Genomic DNA, 23,075 nt, shown 5'->3' on the forward strand with positions numbered 1-23,075 from the left:
GGGGCTTTGACGCCTCCTGGAAGGCATATCAAACAGAGCTGGCACTGGAGGAGATGTTCTATGGCCACCCACTGTCTCCCTGCGAAACTCAGCTGAGTGCCGCACTGGGAACAAGCACGACGCGGCAGATGTCCCTCACCTACTGGAGGGGGTTCATCGGGCTGTCGCCCCATACAGCAGCTGCTGCATCCGCCAATCCTCCTCCGCTGTCCAACTGGACAAGGGACACCCTCCAAATGGAGAGGATCAATCGCCTTTGGCCAGTGTGTGAACTTTTGGACGCGGAGCCACTGCTGGTAGGCGAGGCATTGATCCTACTCTTCTTTCAAGACCGACACAAGAGAAACAGTGACATCAACTTGGACTGCCTGACAGTGGGCCACCCCCCTCCTGGGCCCATGAAGGGTGCAATGACAGTGGCCCACCTGGCGGAGGAGCTGGCAACCAGGGACTCCTTCCCAGCACCCTTTGTCTTCCAGCGGGCCAGGCAGCTGGTACAGGGTGCTAGGAAGGATGTCGCCAACTGCCTCAAGCTGGGCTTTGCTGCAATGCGAATCAAGTACTTCCCCGATATCAAGTACAGAGATGTGAAAAAGAGGAAGGTCCTCAACTGGAACTTCCTTGATTACAAAGAGCTGTACGACGCGAGCAGCACACCCTCCATGGCGGGCCTCGCTGGTGCACTGACAGGTGACGTCATCAATGAGATCGAGCGGCAGAACCTGTCATACCGCCACAACCTCGACAGATACGTGCAGTACGGGATGCCATGGATGGAGACGAGCCTCACCCGGCTCCCAAAAGACCTGGGGCGTGCAAAAACATTGAAAATACTCACGTTCCTGTTAGGCGTGGGCATGATAATGAACTCCGACTATGTGTGTTACAAGGAGCTGGGCAGGCTCCTGACAGAAATGGATTTCTCCCAAGCCCAGCTCCAGGCACTGAACATTCAATCACGATTCCTGTTGCCGAAAGTGTACAACCTCTCCGTCTGGCGCCTGCATGACCATGTACCTTACCATATGGGCCCTCCTCCCCAACCTCCCACACGAAGAATTTTTCATGAGAGGGAAGACAAGCAGCAGCCACTGGACGAGGATGTACAGGCTGCCGACCCTGACGAGGTCCAGCCAGACACATCACGGGGGGTGTTTCTAGCTGCAAACACAAAAAAACACTGGTCAGCAGCTGAAAGGAAATGATTGACACCGCGCTGAAAAGGAAAAATGCCCAGCTGCCCCAAAGATGCCGGATCGACCTCCAGCTGCTGTACAGTCCAGCGCAGAGCCTGCAGTGGCGCATGGAAGCGCTCACGCGTCACCTCCAGGTATAGAGAATTACTGAAGGCTACTGGAGCACTGCAGCATCTCTAGAGGTGCCAATTACAGATTCAGGTAAAATATATCCTCCATCAAAGTACAGAAAACCATGTATTTTTCGTTTCCAAAAATTAATTTTAGAACGAACATATTTTCTGAATAAATACCTTTGTCCTGTGGAATGAGCAGGGTAAGGACAGGACCGTGTGGGAAGGTGTCAGTCCTGATGCGCAGCCGGGGAGACTTATTTTACCAATTTTAATATGTTCTTGATTATTACTGACGGTTAATAATACAACTATTTTGTGTGTGTTGGTGTGTGTGTGTGCGTGTTTATCAGGGAAACGAGTGTGAGTGGTGATGCTGCGCAAATGCGCACTGTAAAAAGTTAAATAAATTTTAAAACCTGATTTGAGGCATTAACAAAGCAGACATGAGGCATTAAAAGGTTCGCTTTAGCATTACTGCCACGTCATCACCAATTATTTTCGACCGTGTTGTTTCGGTGACTTTTTTCTTTCGGCCGAAAGCCGAAAATACACTTTTGAGTCATTTTCGGCCGAAAAATTTTGGTGGCCGAATTTTCGGTGCATCACTCCTCATTACACTACAGAGCCGAAAGGAGACGTTTCCAGTGTCTTTGGAAAATGTAAATTTATCGTGCCTGGAAAACTTACCAACCTCATTTTTTTTAATCGTGCGATTAATTGATTTATTGACTATCGTGACAGGCCTACTTCCTATTGTAACTTTAAATTCACATGCTCTACACATACTAGCCCTCAACCTTATGTTAGGCTAGAAATATCATTGTATTAAAACTAAAGTGGGCTATCAGTAAATTGACTTAGCGAAGGGGGGCTTGGAGATGCAGGGGGCACACTTTGTTTTGCAAATGCTCTGGAACGGGAGGTGTGGTGGGGGAGCCACACGAATTTCTCTGAAAGAGGTCATTGGAGAGTACAAGAGGCTGCCAGACAGAATCATTGTCCCTGTGACTGTTTACAAGACGGGGGGAGTAGACACAGTGGAGTGCTGCAGCGAGTGCCGTACGGGGGGAACACACTGAACGCGGAAGGGTCGAGCACGGAGTTTCTCGCCTCCCATATTAACTCATCTGACTGCCTGCACACAACGCGCAGGGGGGCGCCACGGCACCGCTAACCGAACCTGTCCTGCGCCCCGAGTAGGAGAGCCTCACTGCGCTCCAGCTGAGCATAAAAAAAAAAAGACATGTGCTTTTAGCGGTGAAACACGGTCTATTACTCGTTATTTGCCATATTGAACTTGGCCGAATTATCAGAAAAATCACGAGGAAAATGCTGGTATGAGGCACAAACTGAAATAAGGAGCGCAAATGTGAAGAAAATGAAAGTGAAACTTAAATCACGAATTTTGTCGGTGCAGCGTTTCGGCCAGCTGGGCGTTTTTCAGGCGCTAAAAACACGCAAAATAAAGTACATTTCCCTTCAAAACACAATCAGGCTTAATAAAGGTGAGTATGAGGCAAAATTCGGCGTGACTGAATTTAGGCAGATAGATAGAACGAAGTTTGAGGGAGTGAGCGCTCATAAGAAACTTCCATTTTTCATCTGCTCTGCTATTGGTGTGTGTGTGTGTATGTGTGTGTTGGGGGGCAATCTTGGGAAAGACTTGGTATTTTAAGCCATTATAAACCATGTTCGATCAATTGTAAAATTATTTATGTAACACACACATTTTGAATGGAATCGGCAGACTTCAAATGAGCCATTTTAATCGCGATTAACTCCAGGATTGGGGTGCGATTAAGAAATTTAATCGTTGCCCAGCTCTAATTAGAAATGAAAAAGAACATATGACTCAAATCCCTTATTTGGAGTTTTTGTGCGACGGCAACAACGACCGACGCAACCCACTTCCGCGTCGGAAGCGGCGCGTCCTGTGTGAACCAGGCGTTTGTCGCCCCTTGTCGGCGGGCCTGCCCAACCATGTGAAAGACTCCCTGTCTGTCAATGATAAAGAATCCTTTAAAAAATTCCTGGATCCAGACAGTGATCTGGATCATCACCAAAATTTAATCAATTCTAAGTTAGCCCAAGACCCACCTTTCCACAAAGTTTCATTGCAATCCGTCCATTACTTTTTCCGGGATCTTGCTAACAAACCAACCAACCGACATGATTACATAACCTCCTGGCGGAGGTAATGAATTAATGTGGCCTGTCCTACAGGTCAGGTTTTATGTTTGTTTTTTTTGTTTTGTTTTTTTTCCAGCGATAGAGAAGATTTGATTCAGTGACGCTTGATGCAACAAGCTCGGCAACACCAGAAGTCGACGTGAGAGGATACCAGTGCTGAATACCAGGCGGCTTTTCAGAAAACGCTGAATTGATGGATCCAAGGAACCCGAAGGCGAGCCAGAACCAAGAAAAGGAATTCAACTGAACACACCTCCCAAACTGCGGTGTGGTTCCACACTGGCACCATTTCTGTAAGTGGCCTTTGAGAGATACACGGTGATTCTTTAATTATTTAAGCAACTTTACTGCATGTTCAGTATTTAACATTTTCTCATTCCTCTTTCTCAGGAAACTGTGAGGAGGCTCCACAAGGCCCAGAATGATTCCAGTAAATGTTATGATGCATATTAAGGTGTGATTACAATTTTGTGTTTGGGTTATATTAAATTCTGAAAGTGTTGTTTCAGCTTGACCCAGTCAGCAGGCCATTCCCTCCTCCTAATCACAGACTCATTTGTTTGCCATTGTGTCTTCACCCCACAATTCAAAGGTGACCACCTTCTTGCACAGGAGGTTTCACTGGCCCATCCAAATGTGGAGCCTGAAACTATAGTTGGTGAGTTGAATTGTCTTGTGCCACTAAAACTAACTTGGAAGTTACATAAGTTTTCTTCCTTATATGCTGAGCTGTTCTACTATATGTGACCAATTTCATTAGTCATTGAACCCTTTCCTCTTCAGCCTGCTGCAAAACCTATTTTGAGACACTCCGGCTAACTTTCAGGGGCCAAGAGAATACTCCTGAGGAGAAGGGGAGGCGCGGGGTTGCTGCAGCAACTAAGCAGGAAGAGAAGAGTAAGTAAAGACTGCATCTCTACATGCTTTACTTTGACTCTGCCCAATCTAATTTGCTCAGTGCTAAAATGTCCATTTTCTGTGATTTGGCAGCTTTTCAAAGCCAGAGGTGGTGTTGTCCGTGGCAACGAAGAGGGCACATGGGAAATGGCATCCATTGACCGCATGTCAGAGGAGGAGGACGCCATCTTGGATGGAAAGCCTGTATGGGTCCGGCTTCCACCTCGAAGCTAGGAGTTGTCAGCGCTGTGTGCTGCGCTGCAAGGCAGACTGGAGGCTGATCCAAAATATCCAGCCTACCATCACAAGAGAGTCGCTGGGGATGTGTTTCGTGCTGCACAGGAGTGACCTGTTTGTGGCTCTGCGCTACTGTTGTACATACTTTATATTTTATTGTTTTTTACATTGTGTGTTTGTAGATTAGATTGTACATATTGGTGTGATTTTTTTCTACAGTTGTACATACTTTATATTTTTTTTTTCATTGTGTTTGTAGATTAAACTAAACACTGGTGAGATTTTTTTTGCAACAAAATAAATATGTATGCTCTGATAGTGTTTCATTCTTATTTATGATATAGTGTATAATAAGATTACATTAATAACTACATTAAATTATCATCATAAATTAAACTATAATAAAGTTGATATGCATATCGAATAATTCCCCCTACATACTTGACCAATGGTGGAAGGACCAGTGACTTCAAAACAACCAATCAAGTGTAAGAATAAGGCCCAAGGTGTGAGATGCTAATGCCCCCCTGCAAGAAACCGGGGGGATTATTCTGCATGGCAACTGACCATTGTGGAGCTCAAGAGGTGTCAACATTTCACACCTTTTTAAGGCCGTATGCGAGCCCTTAAGATGGTACGTATTCAGGCGTACTCAGGCTCCTACATTACAGCTGAGATACGCCTGATTACAACTTCATATGCCTGACTGCAGGAGGGGTGTGTTGCTGTAATCAGGCCTGAATACAGGTCTTTTCAAGCAGTACATGGTTGGTCAAGTGATGCAGGAAGTACTGAGACTGTTTGGTCACTCAGAATATTTCAGCTACTTATTTTGTGAATGATAAAACTGCATGGCAGTCGTTTATTTTGTTTTATTATTGTTTGTGATCTGCAGCAGCATAGCAAGTACAGAGTGTTGGGGATGCCACACAGAATTTTCTCAGTAATTGCTTTTGAATTCTAAAATTCCATGGCAGTTTTTTTGTTTTTTATTACTGCTTGTGAACTGATGCAGTACAGAGAGTACTGAGAATGTTTGAATAGGTTGTCAATTGAAGCACTGCAGTCTGTTTAGTTTTGCAATTGAAACACTGTCATTTTTCAGTGAAAAAGAAGAGCCCAGAATGGTTGATGGAAGAGAGAAAAATACTTTGAAAAGTATATTTAATTGTTTTTACATAATTCAATAAACATTGAATGTTATATCACTTGATCTTTTTTGATTTTTTTTTTAGTATTTTAGTTAAAATCCACAAAGGCATGCAGTCAATCTGAGTGGACATGTTCATAACTCCTTTAATATTTGGTGTATAAAAACAACCAAATCAGTTCTTATTTTTATGTCTAAAAACACATAAAAACAGTAACATTTTTTTAACTCAGTATATCATGGGTCATGCATCAAAGGGTTACTATTCATATTATTTTCTGAAGGTTAAATGTCGCATTTGTTCGACAGAACTGTCTTATTTCAACAAAAGCACCTCTTCAGTGCCGAGACATTATTGGGCCAAGCATGAAAATGAAGTCCCAGATACACCCAGGATGAATTCACGTATTATTTCACTTTATTGTATGTATTTATTCATAATTCTATTTTTTTTTTTTGTCGTTTTACCAGTCCTCTGCCTCTTTTCTATCTTCCTGATGTAATGTTGTCAACCTTCAACAGTCTTTCAGTAATCTATGTATCTGGAAATCTATTATATGCCTATTGTATGATTATCTTCTTGTCATTGTGCATTTTACCAGCTGTTTCAGTCCATCCACTGTCCGTAATCAAACGCACAAATGAGCACCAGCCAGGACCGTCTCCACAACAGCCGTCTGCACCCACTTCAGGCATGTTCAGCATTATTTCTGTGTTGTTTTTTGGAAATCATATACTAAAATGCCAATTTGTTGTTTTTTAGATAACCTTTGGCAACAGTTTGACATCAAAGTGGGCAGGCAGACCACAAGTGTCACAGCTGATGCCATTCAGGAGGTGCAGAGGTAGCTGGCAGAGGGCAATATTGCCAGGTCCCAAGATCCTTTGACATACTGGAACAACCATAAATGCAATATACCCAAACCTCTTCAAGCTGTCCTTGCAATTTCTCTGTACTCCAGCCTCACCTGTGCCATGTGAGCAGGTCTTGTCCACTGCTGGAAAAGTTGCACCCACAAAGCAGGCTTAATTTTAAAACTTTGGAAAAACTTGAAATAATACAATATAAAATACAATGACCTAAAATATATTATTGTATACACGAGGTCATTGAATCAATGTCAGTTGAATCTATCAATTAGGTTTGCCTGTAGGGATTCTTTAAAGAATACTCCGAAGATTTTGGACCCACGCCCTATCCCGATCATTTACAGAGTGAGATAAGCTCATAAATACCTTTTTTGTGTCCGTTCGTCCAGTGCCTGGCTAACAGCCAGAGATGGGATACTTGGACTCGAGACTCGGACTCGACTCGGACTCGAGTCACGATTTTATGACTTTTTGACTCGACTTGATAAAATCAAAAAAAGACTTGGACTTGCTTGGACTCTAAGCTCAGTGACTCTAGACTTGGACTTGACTCGAATCCTTTGACTCGACGAGTCACGTCAAGTCATAATAGTCATTTTAAAAGTGCGATGTATAAATCATTTTTATTTTTTATCGCTTCATTTCATGGGATCGCAGTGGTGAGGTGCGCCTGCGGCGGGAGCGCTTGTTTCGTGTCGCCTAGAGCACGTGCAACGGGCGGAGTTCGTTCACTTCCGCATTGACGGGAGCGCTCGTTTTCAACACCCGCGCATTCCAAGCGCATTCCAAACAACACAACAGGTCGGCCACGATTGTTTTTAATAAACTGGTTTCAACACTGCCCGCCTGGAATGCGCGCATAGGCGTCAGTTTAGGGGGAGACTTTTGCCAGGGACGTTTTTTTCTCCACTACACACAAATCCTTCACGTGTAGCCATTTTAACCCCGGTTATTTTCAGTAGTATATAACATTCCGATGCTCCCGAACGCACCGTCCGCAAGCATCAGAGACGCAAACAGACGTTCACGAGGATTAAAAAAACAAAACAAAAAGTGCGGCTGTTCTAAATGTGCGTCTGTTCCAGTGGAAGCTCCGCACAGAGCAGATCTGTCTTCTGTAACACCTGTGGTGAGTTTGAAAACTTGGTTGCTCGTTTAACCCTGTGAGTATCCCATGTTATAAACTTTATGCAAGAGGCGGTAGTCTGTTTTGAAATGTGGATATGCCCTGAAGAACTTTACTGTCAACATGCTAACAGCAACATTTTGAGGCTGTTTGGCCTCATGCTAGTCTCAGCTAATGTTCATCATCAACATACTTTTCGTCCCCGGGGGACCTGTTGCTTTTGATTAAAAAGAAATGCGAGTTTTATTGAAAGATGTGAATAGGGATGAATTTCATATTTTTATTTTTGAACTGTAATGAAGAAGAATGCATCACAGATGCTTTATTTCATTAAGGAAACACAATTTATTTTAAGATAGGTTTAAATGTGCACACTTTAGTGAAGACTTTTTCTTTTAAATCTGCCCCTTGGTTCAAATCTCACTGGACATTTAACACTGAACATAGAAAACACAGCTAAACATACTCAGACACTGTCTTTTGTCCCCGACAGAACTGCAGCTGTGAGGACTGGAAGTCCTACAGGTCCAGATTTGTAGGCTAAAAGGTAACATCATCATTTTTAAAAGTGCCCAAAAACATTGTCCTGCCGTTCTGAAGTGCTAATGAAGACATGATATCTGTCCTCCTTGTCCGTCCTCCCAGCTTGTCTCTGTGGACATGGCAGACAGCCACACTGCTGAGCCTCTCCTGGGACATCGTGGAGCAGAGCCTCGTTTTCAGACGCCGCAGAGAACTGAGGCTGCTCTCTGCTTCACAAGAGAACACTGAACCACCTGCAGGAGCCGGACCAGGGTCTGACCAGGGTCTCCACTGGGACCTCCAGCAAGAACCAGGGTCTCCTGATCAAATAAGTACACTTTGCACTTCCATACTAACTAGTAATCTGTAACCTGGGAGATAACCGGACTATTATTTTATTGTTTCTTTCTTCTTTCTTTCTTTCTTTGTGCAGACGTCACCTCTTCAGTCACCAGTTCTGTCAGCTTTGTTTATTTCTGTTGAACTCTGCTCCTGGACAAATAAAATAATGGAAAACACTCCTGAGACTGATGGTTCTCTGTGTCTAACACACCTTGGATGTTCAGTGATGTTTGTTCTTGTGTCGATGGTACAGTTAGTATTTTAATATATTTCTTTAATGGTGGCAGAGCATCTTTACCAGGGCAGAGACATGTCAGTATGTGTAGATCTGGTTCATTAGCTTGATCAGTCTAAAGCTATCTGAGGACGTCTGATGGTGATTCTTTGGATTAACAGACTGCCTCCTCTGATGTCGGTTGCTTTTCTTTTTGAAATGTTGAAATGTTGATTTGTGATTAGGTCTTTCCTCATATTTTATAAATGAAAGAAGGAAACAGAGTGACTGGCCGTACGCAGGTTGTACAGGAGGCAGTAAACGCAGCACAGCAGAATTAAAACTTCCATGAAACACCAGAGAGCAGGAGAGGAAGAGGTCATACCATAACCTGGAATATCCACTCACGGCAGAGTTTTGCTCCAATAATTAAAGCTAATAATAATAATAATGAGGATAATAAATTTTTCCAGCCTCCCAGCAACAAAGGTAAGATAATAAGGCTTCATGTTGTTCTTCCTCTGCTGATTCACCAGGTTTTTGTGACAAAGTTGACAAAGAGTCATCAGACAGACTGATCATTGGTGTTTCTGTTGTGGGCTGCCTGACTGTGTTTTTGTAATTTTTCCATTTACTCCTGGAGTTGCTTTGTGTAAAATGTTCGATTTGAGTGGGAATGGGATAGTTAGGCTTGAAGCCAAGATTGGTCCAGTCACAGATATAATGTTCTGGTAACAGCCTGTGTTCTAATGTAACTCCAACTGTCCTCCCGAGGTTTATTCTTTTATTCTGGAAATGCTTTGACCTTATTCCTATTTGTGATGAATAGAGTTAAGTGGTTTGTTTCTGTGCTGTCCCTGAACTGTAAATCCTGTTGACAAGTAGCTTATGTATCTGACATGTAGCTGATTTCAACATGAAGTTCAGCATTGTTGGGTTTGTAACTCACATAAAAGTTTGAGGCCAGAGGATTTTATTAAAAACATGACAATCACCTACAATGTGAAATAATTCTCTAAGCATCTGAAGGCAGTCACACCAAAAGTAAAATCAGTTATAGTCATCATCTCAAGCACTTCTCAAAGCAGTGGTGACAGGTCATTGGGGGCAGGTGGAGCACAGCACCTTTATGCTGTGTTTGACAGATATGGTGAAAATACCCAATCTACAAGCTCGCTTCTCAAAAAGAGTATTGATATCTCAGTCCAAAATTTCCTTAACCCGTTTGGCCCGACGGACCCGGTACCGGGTCCAACATTTTTACGCTCCACTTCAACATGTGTAAAAAGTGACTAAAATGCTGTGAGGATGTTTTCTTTCAATTGTGTCTCAAACAATAAGCCTTAATCTCACTAACTGAACGCTCAAACTGCACTTTGATGACCGAGTGTTTGATTTATAACAACTTTAAAATTCGTATGCAACATTTCGACACGCCCCCCTCACCCGCACCTGCTGACACAAAACGCTACAGAACGCACGGTCCGTCTGCTCCATCCCAAAATATTTGGTATCTTGTAAAACTACAAAAGCTGCTCTTTAAGATGACACCAGGCAGAATATTCTCTGAGCCGACCAGCTCCCGTCAGCGGCAAAACAAACCAAAAACTGATCTTCACATTTCACAGCCAGCACCTCAGATTGCATGATTCTCACACACTTCATTGCCCAATCTCAAAGCTATTCACACAAAACACAACATATTTTATTTCCTTACCGTTTTGTGGTCATTTTCCACCTATCCAGGCTCTCCTCTGACCAAAATTGACTTCATAATCCTCTAGCGAAGTGAAAGAGCGTCGTGCGCCACAATGTTTATATGCTGCCTCATGTCGCCATCTTGTGGGCTCGTCGTTCACCCTGGGAGCTCAAATCACGTTTGTTGATGTTCTACGTCTCGCGAGCTTTCCAACGATATGTTACACGTGACTGGGGGCTCATCCAGCTGGGAGACAGCTTCAAACATAACCCCACGAGCGCCGCCGCCATCTTGGATCGCAGGTGCGCCGGTGCGCACTGCAGAGTGAGACGCACGCGGATGGCAATTAGTGATTGTTTCTGATATATTTGGCAATTTTTTAATTCTGAAACATGCACATTTATCTTCATTGAGCTTTTTTACAGCTAATTGTACGTTGTTTTTGTTTTTTTCTTGATGCGCATTTTGCAGATATTATTGTTTACATATTTCAAAGGGTATAATTTTTTGTTTTCTCAGTGATATAATTGGCTATTTTTGTATTGATTATATTGTTATAAATATATTTCAGTTGGAAGCTAAATGTTATGGTTCAGCCATGTATAAAAATGTATTTCATACTGTGCACAATACTGTGCACAATTATAAGTTTCTCCACAAAAAACTATGCAGATTCTGATAATATAGTGGCTAAATGTCAGAACCAAAGGGTCCTTTGTATATATACAGACCCTTGTAGTGGAAATTAAAGGTATTTTAAAGTCAGATTCCTTTCAAAGAAAGAAAAAAAACACTTAGTGTAGTTTGGCACAGGGTGGTCTCCAAGTGGCCAAATGGAGGGTTCGCCTGGTACTATCCAAACTGAACCCTATAAAATCTATGTGCTTTGTGCTATTCTCATGAAACTTGGTACAGTTGTAGTCAAGGAGTTACTGAACACAAGCAGTGGCATCATTATGGCTGGCTTCATTGTCATCATGGAGTTTTTCAATGTGGAATCTGAAAAAAAATTCGGTGAAGGTAAAAATTTCATTTTTTTCCTCTACTTTATCAAAATTTTCTCAGGCATGTTAAAATTCACAGTGTTTCTGACACTGGAACTATATTCTCTAAGGTCTTAGCTATCAATTGAGACCAAGATTATGCATATTGTCCAAATAATGGTGGAGATATTGTTGATTTAAAATGGATAGGCATTTTTAGGCGAACCTTGCCACCAAAAACCCTAGGGTTTAGTGCCTCCCCAGTTTTTTTTGTTTTTTTTTTTAATGACTTGTTTAGGACTCGAGGAAAAAAGTTTAGGACTTGGACTCGACTCGGGACTCGACTGTCTTGACTTGGGACTCGACTCAGGACTTGACTGTCAGGACTCGGGACTCGACTCGGGACTCGAGTGCAAAGACTTGAGACTCGACTTTGACTTGCAAAACAAGGACTTGGTCCCACCTCTGCTAACAGCTGTTAGCATCGTAGTTAGCTTAGCTCAACTACGGCAGGTGAAGAGGAGACAGAGCCAGACTGAGAAAGTGGACAAAATACTCCTTCCAGTGGTCCAGGGGATGGCGTATTAGCACGGGAAGTAAATCCGAATGGTTATAAAACTTTTTAAAAGACGTGTTTTCTTTTCAATCCCTTAAAATAGCGTTTTGATACACACAGATCTGCACAAGCACAGTGCGCTCCGGAAGGATATACCAGGCGCACAGCGGCTGAGTCTATGGCTTCTACTGCTGTGCTCCGATATATCCTTCCGCGGAGCACTGCGCATTTATTTGGTAATTGTCATAGGGATACTCAAGTGCAAGTGCAAGTAGAAAGTGTAGATATTGAAAGAGTTCATGAAAATAAGTTTCTTGGTGTAGTAATAGATGACAAAATAACCTGGAAATCTCACTCAAAACATGTACAGAACAAACTGTCAAAAAGCATCTCAGAACTCAGCAAAGCAAAACATATTCTGGACCACAACTCACTCCACATTCTCCACTGTTCACTGGTTTTACCACATTTAAATTACTGTGCAGAGGTTTGGGGCAACACTTAAAGCTCGTGTCTGGAGTTTTGAAAGAATTAGCTTTTTTTAATGCAATGTCTCGAGGTTCCACCCTCCCTCTGCTTTCGTGAGCTACCAAGCCACGAGCCTTTAATTGTGCGCGCTATTGTCTGTCGGGTGAAAATGAGAGCCTCCGAGTCCTACAGCATCCTCCATGTTTAGCTGTTTACGGTGGATGTTCAGCAGACCGTGGATATATCCGAGGTAAGCGGGTGGCTGCTGCATAGCTAACTCACCTCTGCCTGGGCGAGTGCGCGTGCTCTCTGGCTGCACGTTGACTGACAGCACGACAAGGCAGAAGCTCTAAATCTATTGGCCGACGCTGACCGGCACTTTTTCGGATAACACTGGGATCTATGAGACGAAGGCGGAGCTCAAATAAATTTTTATATTCCTTTATGCCAATATATTACAGTATTGAACCAGACTGACACATTTAAGCTCTGTTGAAAAATGATACATACATTGAAAACGAACGAAAACTCCAGACACGAGCTTTAAAAATGCACACTACAATCACTATCAATACCGCCGGAAGGATAATTCATGATGCCAGTTACAGAGATCACACTAATAGACTATTTTTGAAATCAAATATGCTAAAATTCAATGATCTGGTTCACTCTCAAACAGCACAAACTATGTACAAAGCAATAAATCATCTGCTTCCTGGAAATGTTAAAAAATAGTTTTCTGTTTTGTGTGTGTTTTTTTTAACAGAGAAGGGGAGTATAACTTGAGGGGGGTGAAATATTTAAAACATCCTAATGTCCGCACAACACTAAGAAAGTTTTCTATCTCTATGTGGAGTGAAGCTGTGAACGGGTTAGGTGCGGAGTTCAAGCACTGTCTATGCATCACCCAGTTCAAAAAGAGTACAAAAGCATGGTTTTCACAGGGTATAGGGAGAATGAAGGGTGATGATCATGAGGTGTTTTTCGCAGATCATTTACTTGTTTATCGTCTCTGTAAACATGAACTTGTGCAAATATGCATATTTATGAGGGATTGGTATATGTAAATACACAGAACCGCTGACTTAATTACTGATGAAGGAGAAGGGGTAGGATTAAATAAGCATTTGCTTCATCCTACTCCTTTTCAGACATGTGGACATTGTTTTGCTGTTTTGACTGGTTTTGATTTGGGGTATTCTGTTTGTTTTGTTTTCATTATGTCTGAAATCAAAGGAATGACAATAGATATGAGTCACGGTGATGTTTATTGAAAGAGGCAGTATGGACATGAGTACTGTTGCCATGCCAGGCCAACAATAAGCAGCTTATCATGGCTTGTGACTGTCTGCACTCCCCTGTCAAGATGAGACCAAGGTGTAGCCCCGCCCCCTCAGTGACATGTCAGGACCCCAATGTTACTGTTTCAATCATGCCAATATGAGCGCGTGCAGCAGCAGAGGCAGCTGGGTGACAGTCATGATCCGACTCTTAAAAGGTAACACGCTTTCAAACTCTATAGTAAATGCTGTCGAACACCAGGACAGCGATAGGTTTCAGTCAGATTTTCCACATCAGCTGTTGCCAGCAGTAACAACGGACGCTAGAGGCATTTGGTCTCCAGGTAACACTGTCACAGCTTGATATTGAACACCGGGTCTCCAGTGTTTTTTGTGCAATTTTGGTGTCGTTACACTTTCTTAGAATGACTAAGTACAAAACAGTTCATTCTTCTAGCGTGTCTAATGACTAGATGACGTGGTTACGTATTCTACCAGAAGAATAAAAAACAAAGATTTTATTTTAAAATCACTTATTTTGGAACACGTATCTACTTCCCTTCTGGCACCCGACTTGCTTCTGTTGAGACTCACGAGGAAGTAGGGCTGCACGATATTGGAAAAAACTGACATTGCGATTTCTTGGGGGCTTGCGATATATTGCGATATATATTGCGATATTAAAAATAGAAGAATTTTCATCTGATGACCTGAATAGCTCTATTTGGGGAGATGGCCACTTGAGAGAAATACGTGGTGCTTCATACCGGTTGTCGAGCATGCGGATCATTTTTTAAAATCCCTCTTTAACGATCCACGGTGTTCAATGGCACCATGTCTTTTGCTAGGTAAAAAGTTATTGCATCCGTGATTTGTCGATGCTGTTTGGAGTTCCTATCATACGGTGTTATGCCGGCAAAGGCTTCTGCAATTGTTTTTTGAGACGATGAAGTTTCACCTGGGGTCTTTGGTTTTGCACTGGAAATACAGGAGCTTGTGATGGCGTTTCAAATAGTCCAACAGGTTTGACGTATTACCTCGTGTTGAGGCAACCACGACGAGGCACTGTCGGCAGAGGACGTTGTTTTGCTCCGTATCGTCTTTTTTTTATAGCCGAAATATATCCAAATTTCACATGTTGGCCTTCTCTTGGGGACTAAATCCTCTGTCGCTTCATCCTGCATGTCGCCTGTGTTCAGAGTGTAGCCCGAACCCCCCCTCTCTCTCTGTTGTGGAGGAGGGAGGGAGGCGGTGAGTGCTGAGCAGGAGGGAGGGAGAGAGTGGCTGTGCGGAGCATGGAGCAGCTTGCTGCTTTTATGAAGCAAAACAAAAGTTAAAAATAATAATAATAATAAAAATATTGCACATCCTGCGATGTGACTATTGCACATGCGCACATTGCGATGGCAATGTTCAAACGATATATTGTGCAGGCCTACGAGGAAGTGCTCCAGTGTGCGGAAAAATGGATCTCTGCAGAAAGTTTCCGGACCGCCAGACGGGCTCCGTAGCGGCGCCAGAGCCGGACCGCAGCCGCACCGTGGCTGGTGTGAGCCACACCACTGAATTTAATGACTACTGATTGGATGCGGTGTCCGGACCGGAGCCAAACCAGAGCTCCGCGCATGTTACACCATCACACACACAGCGGAACCGACAAGCGGAATCATCAAGGAGACAAACAATTCCATGGAATCAAGTCACTGGGAACCGGTTCTAGATTCTCATCCCTATGAGTGTGTCTGGGCGGGTATCTCCATACACACTCTGTTAATAACCAGGAACAACAAAAATCCTTCAGTAACCTAATGTTTAGAGTTACACTGAAAATACTGCTTAAAATCACAGAAGAAGAAGCTGGGTAAACTACTCTCTTGCCTCCATACATCCATTTTCTAGACCACTTTATCCTGTTCAGGGTCACTGGAGACAATCCCAGCTGACTATGAGAGGGAAGGACACGTCCTGGACAGGTCTCTAGTCCATCACAGGACAAAAGGAGAGAGACATTAATATCTTGGGACAGTTTCAGGTCATTAATTTGCCTCACTTGTATAGTTCTGGACTGTATGAGGGAGAACATGCAAACACAAGGACTCAGCCGGCATTGAACTCATGATCATCTCGCTGTGAGGTGAGAGCACTGCTCGATTCATATTTTTGGAAACCACTAGAATTCAAGAAAATACAAGATAAAACATAAAACTAAAAAACTGAAAACCTCACACCTCACAATCAACCAACTTTGAGTGTTGGAGAAGTAGCGAAGGAAATATGAAGCTCAGCCTTTTCAACATGCTCGGCCTTGTTCAAGGAGTTTGAACGATTCTATTTGGGAGTTTGTTTTCACAGTGAATGAGTGCAGCAAGTTCCTACCGCCACCCTGGATCCCAAGAGGACGGGAAAGGCTTTAGGAGCTGAAATCTGATGAACAGGAGGATCCTGCGATGGATGAGAGGAACATGATGAGGAGCAGGAAGCAGCAGGGAGATGGAGGCTGGAGCAACACAGTTCAGTGTGAACAGCCTCAACAAAAAACACAGAAGAATCATTCAGTTCCACAAATCAACACCACCACACTCAGCAGTAAAAATGTTACGCAGTTGGAAATGATGGGCCAACTCATCCTCCATGCAACATATTTATTTTACAAAAAAAACTGCAAAACAGGAAAAGATTCATTAATCGGAGCGCACTCGGTCCGTGATCTGTAACACTGCCGCATCACGACTTCTTCTGCACAATATCAGAAAGAAAACTCACAATGTAACATACTAGTACTGTAAAACACAAAACAGTAATCATGAAAACCTTTATCTTAGTCAATAACATTGTAGCCACATCTTACCACATATATCACAGTCTTGAATTGTCAAAATCACGACATACATTTTAATCAATAGCAAAACTCCTAATCAGCTCAAATCAGTTTTACAGTGCTTTTAACCATTGTACTTATTCACCGTTACATTTTCTTATTGAATTACTCCTATGAACTGTATTTATCATGCTCAGCCTATTTCAAATCAATGCTTTTAACTGTAATCCTGTTTTTGCCATGAATGACATGAACACAAATTACAACACTTTCTCTTATTGCTAATGAAAGACCAGTACTTCTAGGGCTGAAACGATTCATCGAATAATTCGATTATAAAAAAGCTTCGAATTAAATTCTATTGCTTCGAGGATTCGTTTTTCAATTGTGTACAGTGAAACTACCGTGAAACCGCTAGCGTGTAGCGCCCGGAACTAAAGCGCAGCACGTTTCCACACGACAGTGTAAGCCGCACGGACATGTCGGAGCAAGCAGATGGAGCACAGCGCGGTGAAACGACGCGAGAAATGGATAAAGCTGCGTTCACACCGCCCAATGCTTTCCGCTCCGTTCAACCAGCGACGAGACACAGACGCGTTTTGGGGCGTTGAAGAGCAGAATGAAGAAAATGCTGGTGAAAAGGAGGAAGGACAACAAAGAAAACGCCAGAAAATGTCAAAAGTGTGGGACAACTTTAAACGAAAAAAAGGGAAGAGCTCGGTGCAAAGTTTGCACTGCCAAGCGGAGTTGGTGTACTATAACAGCACCACGTCGATGCGAAAAAAAAGTGACTGAAATTGTTGTTTTGCACTCCTTCGAATGCCCTTTAAAATTTTAGGGCAGTTGTCAGTTTATAAAGGTGAATGTGCTGTTTTGGACTCAGCCTGAGTATTATTATTTTTGTTTGTTTTTGCACAAGACAGATGGCAAATTAATATCAATAGGAATTGTTTGATAATACTGAGTATTGCCTGCCGTACTTTTAGTGTTATTTAATAATCAGCTTTCATGTGCATTTTAATTAAAGTAAGGCCTAACGCCGGGAACGCACTGGACGCGGAAGCGTAGCGGAGGCGCCGCGTGCACCGCGCACGCCGGCGCTTGGCTGTTCGCACTGGAGGCGTATCTGCTGCCTGTGCTCTCCGCGCTGGTCACACATCGACTGCACTCGGCTGGCTCCGTCTGCTCTCGGTTTTCACGTTTGTTCCCTCTGTCTCGCTCTGCCAGGATGGATGTGTGTGTTTTGGTGACTGGTGGAGAGACTTTTTCTCCTCCTGTCCTCTTTTTTTCTGCATCACATGAATCTCTGTCGCTGTGTGTGTGTGTGTGTGTGTGTGTGTGTGTGTGTGTGTGAGTGATTGGGTGCGTACGTCTGTGTGTCCGTCTCTCTTGTGATTAGACCCAAGTTACAAATTATAGACAGACGAGCAACACCGTCCGTAACGAATCGTCATTTAATTTATTTTGAAAATTGACCGGATTCTCTTGCCTTTTCTGTTTCCAACTTCCTGTCTGGTCAGATCTGCTTGATCCAGCTTGACATATGGCGCTCCCGGCGCTCGTGGCTCGCGTGAAAAATAAAACGGAGCGGGCGCGCTGCTGAGCGCGAGCCACGGCACCTCCCTGGGCGTTGTGTGCGGCCAGTCAGATAGGTTAACATGGGAGGCGATCAGAAGCACCGTGCGCGGCGCTTCCGCGTCCAGTGCAGTGTTTCCCCTACCATTATATTAGGGGGGCGCCCCGCCCTCCCAACGGCAACCCCCGCCCCTCCTAGAAGGTGTTATGGCAATTTTATTTAATAAAGGGCTTCCGCCGGTGAGTTCGTTTTGGTATCTTTTATTATGCTGTACAGCAGGAGAAGTCACGCAGTCAACAGAGTAACAGAGTGAGTTCTGCCCTCGCAGGGGCGTGCAAGCCTCTAATAACTATCTGCTACGATCACTCCCAGGGGCCTTGACTGCACCCAGCCATAGACTGGACACAGGAAGACTCCCACGAGTGCCGCAGCTGCTTCGCTAAGATTATCAGGAAAAGTAAATTCTAGACAAAGCATTCATGGTTCCCCACACATCTGAGTGTGTGAGCTACGGTTGTTTACAAAAATACCTCTGTGAGCACTACAAGTGAGAAAAAGCATGCATACATGAGAAATTTCCATTACATTCCCCCCTTTTGATTAAATCAACCACGGTTTAATCAACTTCAACACATGGGAGATGCCAACAGACACCCCACATCAGTCAATCAACCCCAAATCATCAGCATCATCATCATCAGAATCATCAGAAAGGTGAGCGAACAAGGATGCAAACAGTTCAGTGGAATGAAGCAAAGTATAATGAGCCAAAGTAGCTGTGAACATGCGAGCAACCAGACAATGGACCAGGGGAATAATGCAGCAGGAGAAAACCCCCAGAATCGACAGGAAAATAGCAAGCATGCCAGCAACCTTAGTAAGCCAAGCTCGCCAGCTGCCCTCAGTCAGCCATCCCAGAAGTCCCATCCAGACAAGGGGACACCCGTTTCCTGAGAGCTCAATTCAGCAAGCAGAGAAGACAGCTGAGTGTCTACGTTAGTCATGTTCTCTGAGATGTCAGGAACCCAGGAGCAGTGCTGATCACCTATGAGAGGGCAAACCCCCCTTTCTTTTCAAGAAGGAGGTCCAGGGCCACTCTGTTCTGCAGGCCCAGGACACACATGGCCTTCTGCTCCTCCATGAGGAGGCCAAACCCATCAGTAACAAGACTAGTGAGGCTCTCATGCTGGTTATGAATGGTGCCATGCCAAGGGAAGACACCTCCTTAGAATGCTGCTGAAAAGGAGAGGGAAAGGGAAAGGGTAAGGGAAAGACTAAGACTAAGGGTAAGGGTTAGAGTGAGAAGCATTAGGATGTCGCAGCTCTGAGCCAGTGCTATTCCTGCCTGCATGCAGAAATGTGTAGAGAGAATCCTGGAGAGGAACAGGAACAAGGAACAAGGAACGGTAAAGTGTTAGTGGAGGCAGCATAAGGCTTAAAGCACAAACAGTACAGTTGGCATCATGTGACTCTGGAGCTACCGTAGGGGCAGCTCTCCACCACAGGCTGTCCTGGAGTCCTGTGAGGTCCACCATACGTCTGCAACGAAGCAGGGGGACCACTGCGGTTTGGGCAGCAGCACCCTCAGGAGCAGGAACATCTTCACCGTTGCCTGGTGGAGGGTGGACTACCTCACACAGGAGCTGATCTCAGGGATTATTCTGCCCTGTGGCTGGGAGATCAGCTGTTGGAGTCAGGGTGGTGCTGGGAAAGGCTTACAGTGACTCGCCTGGCTCCAGGTAGCTCGCTTTGCTACCTTAAAGACAGCATGAGTCACCAGCAGGACCTGGACCTGGCCACTGCCTGGCCTTCCAGTGTTTCCTGCAGAAGTCCTTCACCCGGATCCAGTCACCTGGGATCAGCCAGTGAAGAGTGGAGAGGCCCTTCAGCCAGGAGGGGAAGGGCCCTGTGATGGTCTGTCTGATCTGAAACAGAGCAGCTTCACAAAGTCCACCATCAGGTGGTCACAGGGTACTCAGGTGGCGGTGAGCAGCATTCTTCACAGCGTTCTCCTCGCCTTGCCTTGTGAGCTGCACACACCAAACACTCTATAGTGCTGTTCTGCCACCACTGAGAACCTCCCGGAAAACCACAATGATGTAACCTGTTGGGAATGATAAGACCTGATGTACCATTCCCCCCTCAGAACCACCATGTACACCAAGAATATATCACATCAGAATAGGTTAGTCTGTTAATCGAAACTCCGAGCGAGAAAAAAAACTGTCCTCATTCCCCAGAAAGTTGGTGAGAGTGTAAAGGAGGGGCTGTGCAGTCTGAAGAGACAGCTCAATGAAAACAACCTCAAACACAAGCTGCATGTTATCAACATGTCCTTCAACGCCGTCCATTCCCCCGGCGCGAATCCCAAACAACCTGAGCCTGGTGGTCAAAACAGCACATCGTGAAGCAAGCTGCTAATATAGAAGGAACATTATCATTTTACCAGAACTATCAGAACCATAACATCACAGTTTGTTCAATATCAGAAACAACGAAATGACAGGTCGAGACAGAAAAGTGAAGAAAGACTGCAGGGCCCGGGACGCTTCCAGTGCATCTGGAGTCCAGGAAACCTGCAAACATGCAGTCAGAGACCTAATGGGAGCAATAAAATCAAAATCATTTGGAATAAACTGTCGACAGCAGGAATACATTCCCAGGAAAGAGACAACCTGTTTCCTGGTGAGCGGATTCGATGTGAAATCAGGTGTATCATATGGACCGTCCGTCTCAACTAAACACCTTCAGCAGTTATTCACGCCGTAACACATCCAATACCTGTAACCACTGTCATCATCCAGGACGTGTTAATGTGACACTTGGCCTCAGTGTTACTCAGCAAGGTTTAGCTGAGCTTATTAAGCTACATAATCTTTGTTCAGTCCACAAATATTCCAGCTAAAACAGATGGAGGTGGAAGTTCCATCTGTGTCAGTGGATCTTGAAACTGACATTTGATTGAGGGTTCTTGTAGCCAATCATAAACAAACCTTCACTTAAAGGTCTAATACACGATTTTCTCGAAAAGACGAAGCCCCAAGTCTGTTACTCACTTTTTGAACAACGCCATGCGCCAGACCATCCGCCCGGCTCTCCTGCTTCTCCCAGGAAACGCGGAAGTGTACGAGCGCGAACTCCTCTTCTCCGGCGTGCACGGCTCTGTTTACAGTTTCTGCGATCCGCCTCGCTCATAAATAAAGCTTTTTTCCCGAAACAGTTACAGTTTCATTATGTCAGACTCGCCATCGGTAAGTACTAGCTCAGAAGCTCACCGGCTACATAAACACTCTGAATGCGCATGCGGAAAAGGGAGAAGCTGATTGGGCGCAAGCACGTAGAACCGCCTTACGAAAGCAGCTCGTCAGAATGATTGACAAAAGGACCCACCAATTATTTAGGTGATCCACCCAGAAATCAAAATCATGTATTATACCTTTAAATAAGTCAATCAATCAATCAATCAATTTATTTTTGTATAGCCCAGTATCACAACAACAGTTGCCTCAGAGGGCTTCAAGATGTTACATTTGTCGGTAAAAGTAAAAACAGTGAATAAGCATAATGGTAATATGTCAATATTTACAGTAACGAGACAGAACGAAGCAACCACCGCCTTCGACCCTCACATCCGGCAAGAAAAAACTCCAAAAACCCAGTGGGAAAAGAAGAAATCTTGGGGAGAACCACAGTATGGAGGGATCCCTCTCCCAGGGACGGACAGCTTTGGCAACAGCTAGCATGAGACAATAAGAAGTAAAGCCTAGGACAATGTTGAGGACAGTCCGTTGGACGGTCCAGCACAAGAACCACGGATCCCAGCAGTAGAACCGAAGCCAGTCCACGGGCAGGACCGACAGGGGTGTCCTCCCGGTAAGTTCTCTTGTGTGTTTAGCATTGGTATATTTTCTCCATAATACGTACAGATAAACATAAAGTTCACAATATTAAAGCATGACTTCTTAAATAATTTCACTAAGACGATGAGCCTCACAGCCTGTGGTCAGAGCCACAGCGCTGTGGGGGAGAAGTGACCCATAAGGGAGGCAGCCTGCTGCCTCTTCTTTCTCCCTTTATCAGGATTGATCAGTTCTGTTGACCCACTAATATTTCTCCCTTGAGAGTGACGAGACACAATCATCACCATTTGAAAGTTGATAAAATAACTTTGGGAATTCCAATTACCTCTCTTTTTCTCTGTCTGTGTGGTGTTGTAAGTGTCCGTGTGTGTGTGTGTGTGTGTGTGTGTGTGTGTGTGTGTGTGTGTGTGTGTGTGTGTGTGTTCATGCTCTGACCTCGGCGATCAGCCAGCAGTCAACATGTCGTCATCACGTCGGAAGTTTCCACGTTCGTAATCAAAACCCCATCGCCTCCACAACCTCCTCAACCGCCAGCCGCCCCGCCTCCAGCCTCTGGAGCAGCTCCCTCCATTATTGTGTTCACTGCTTCCACAGCCACAACAGTTTCTCCTTCTCTCCTGCATTAAAAAAAGTCTCAGCAGAAAGAGAAGAACAGAATCACCGCACATGTCCTCACAGGCTCAGGAAAAAAACAATTTCTCCCTAAATCTGTGTCAATCTGAGTCCCTCTAGTTGTGTGTGTGTGTGTCAGTACTTCCCGCTGCCGTGAAGCTGTTCCCCTCAGGTCGGTGTGGTGCGGCTGGCAATGGAGGATCGGGATTGTGGATCGGAGCAATGGGGGTACCTGCAGGAATTTTCTAACAAAACAAACAAATGCTTCCCAGACAAAAAACAAAACAAAAACACATTAGGATATTGTTTTCTACTAAACAATATGATCGGTGCATCTTCAACCTCACATCATCAGGATGCTGT

The 23,075-nt window shown here is 44.3% G+C and overlaps 1 protein-coding gene across 1 annotated transcript in view; it reads left to right on the forward strand.

Annotated features, from left to right (window-relative positions):
• Positions 1-410: 410 nt before the first annotated feature.
• The window catches only part of LOC115391538 (zinc finger protein 277-like), a 42,299-nt gene continuing 19,634 nt past the window's right edge, over positions 411-23,075 (forward strand). The window contains exon 1 of the mRNA XM_030095811.1: positions 411-757. Coding sequence (XP_029951671.1) covers positions 411-757 — 347 coding nt within the window. The remainder of the gene's footprint in view (positions 758-23,075) is intronic.

This window comes from Salarias fasciatus, chromosome 7, assembly GCF_902148845.1.
Source record: "Salarias fasciatus chromosome 7, fSalaFa1.1, whole genome shotgun sequence".
Lineage (NCBI taxonomy): Eukaryota > Metazoa > Chordata > Actinopteri > Blenniiformes > Blenniidae > Salarias > Salarias fasciatus.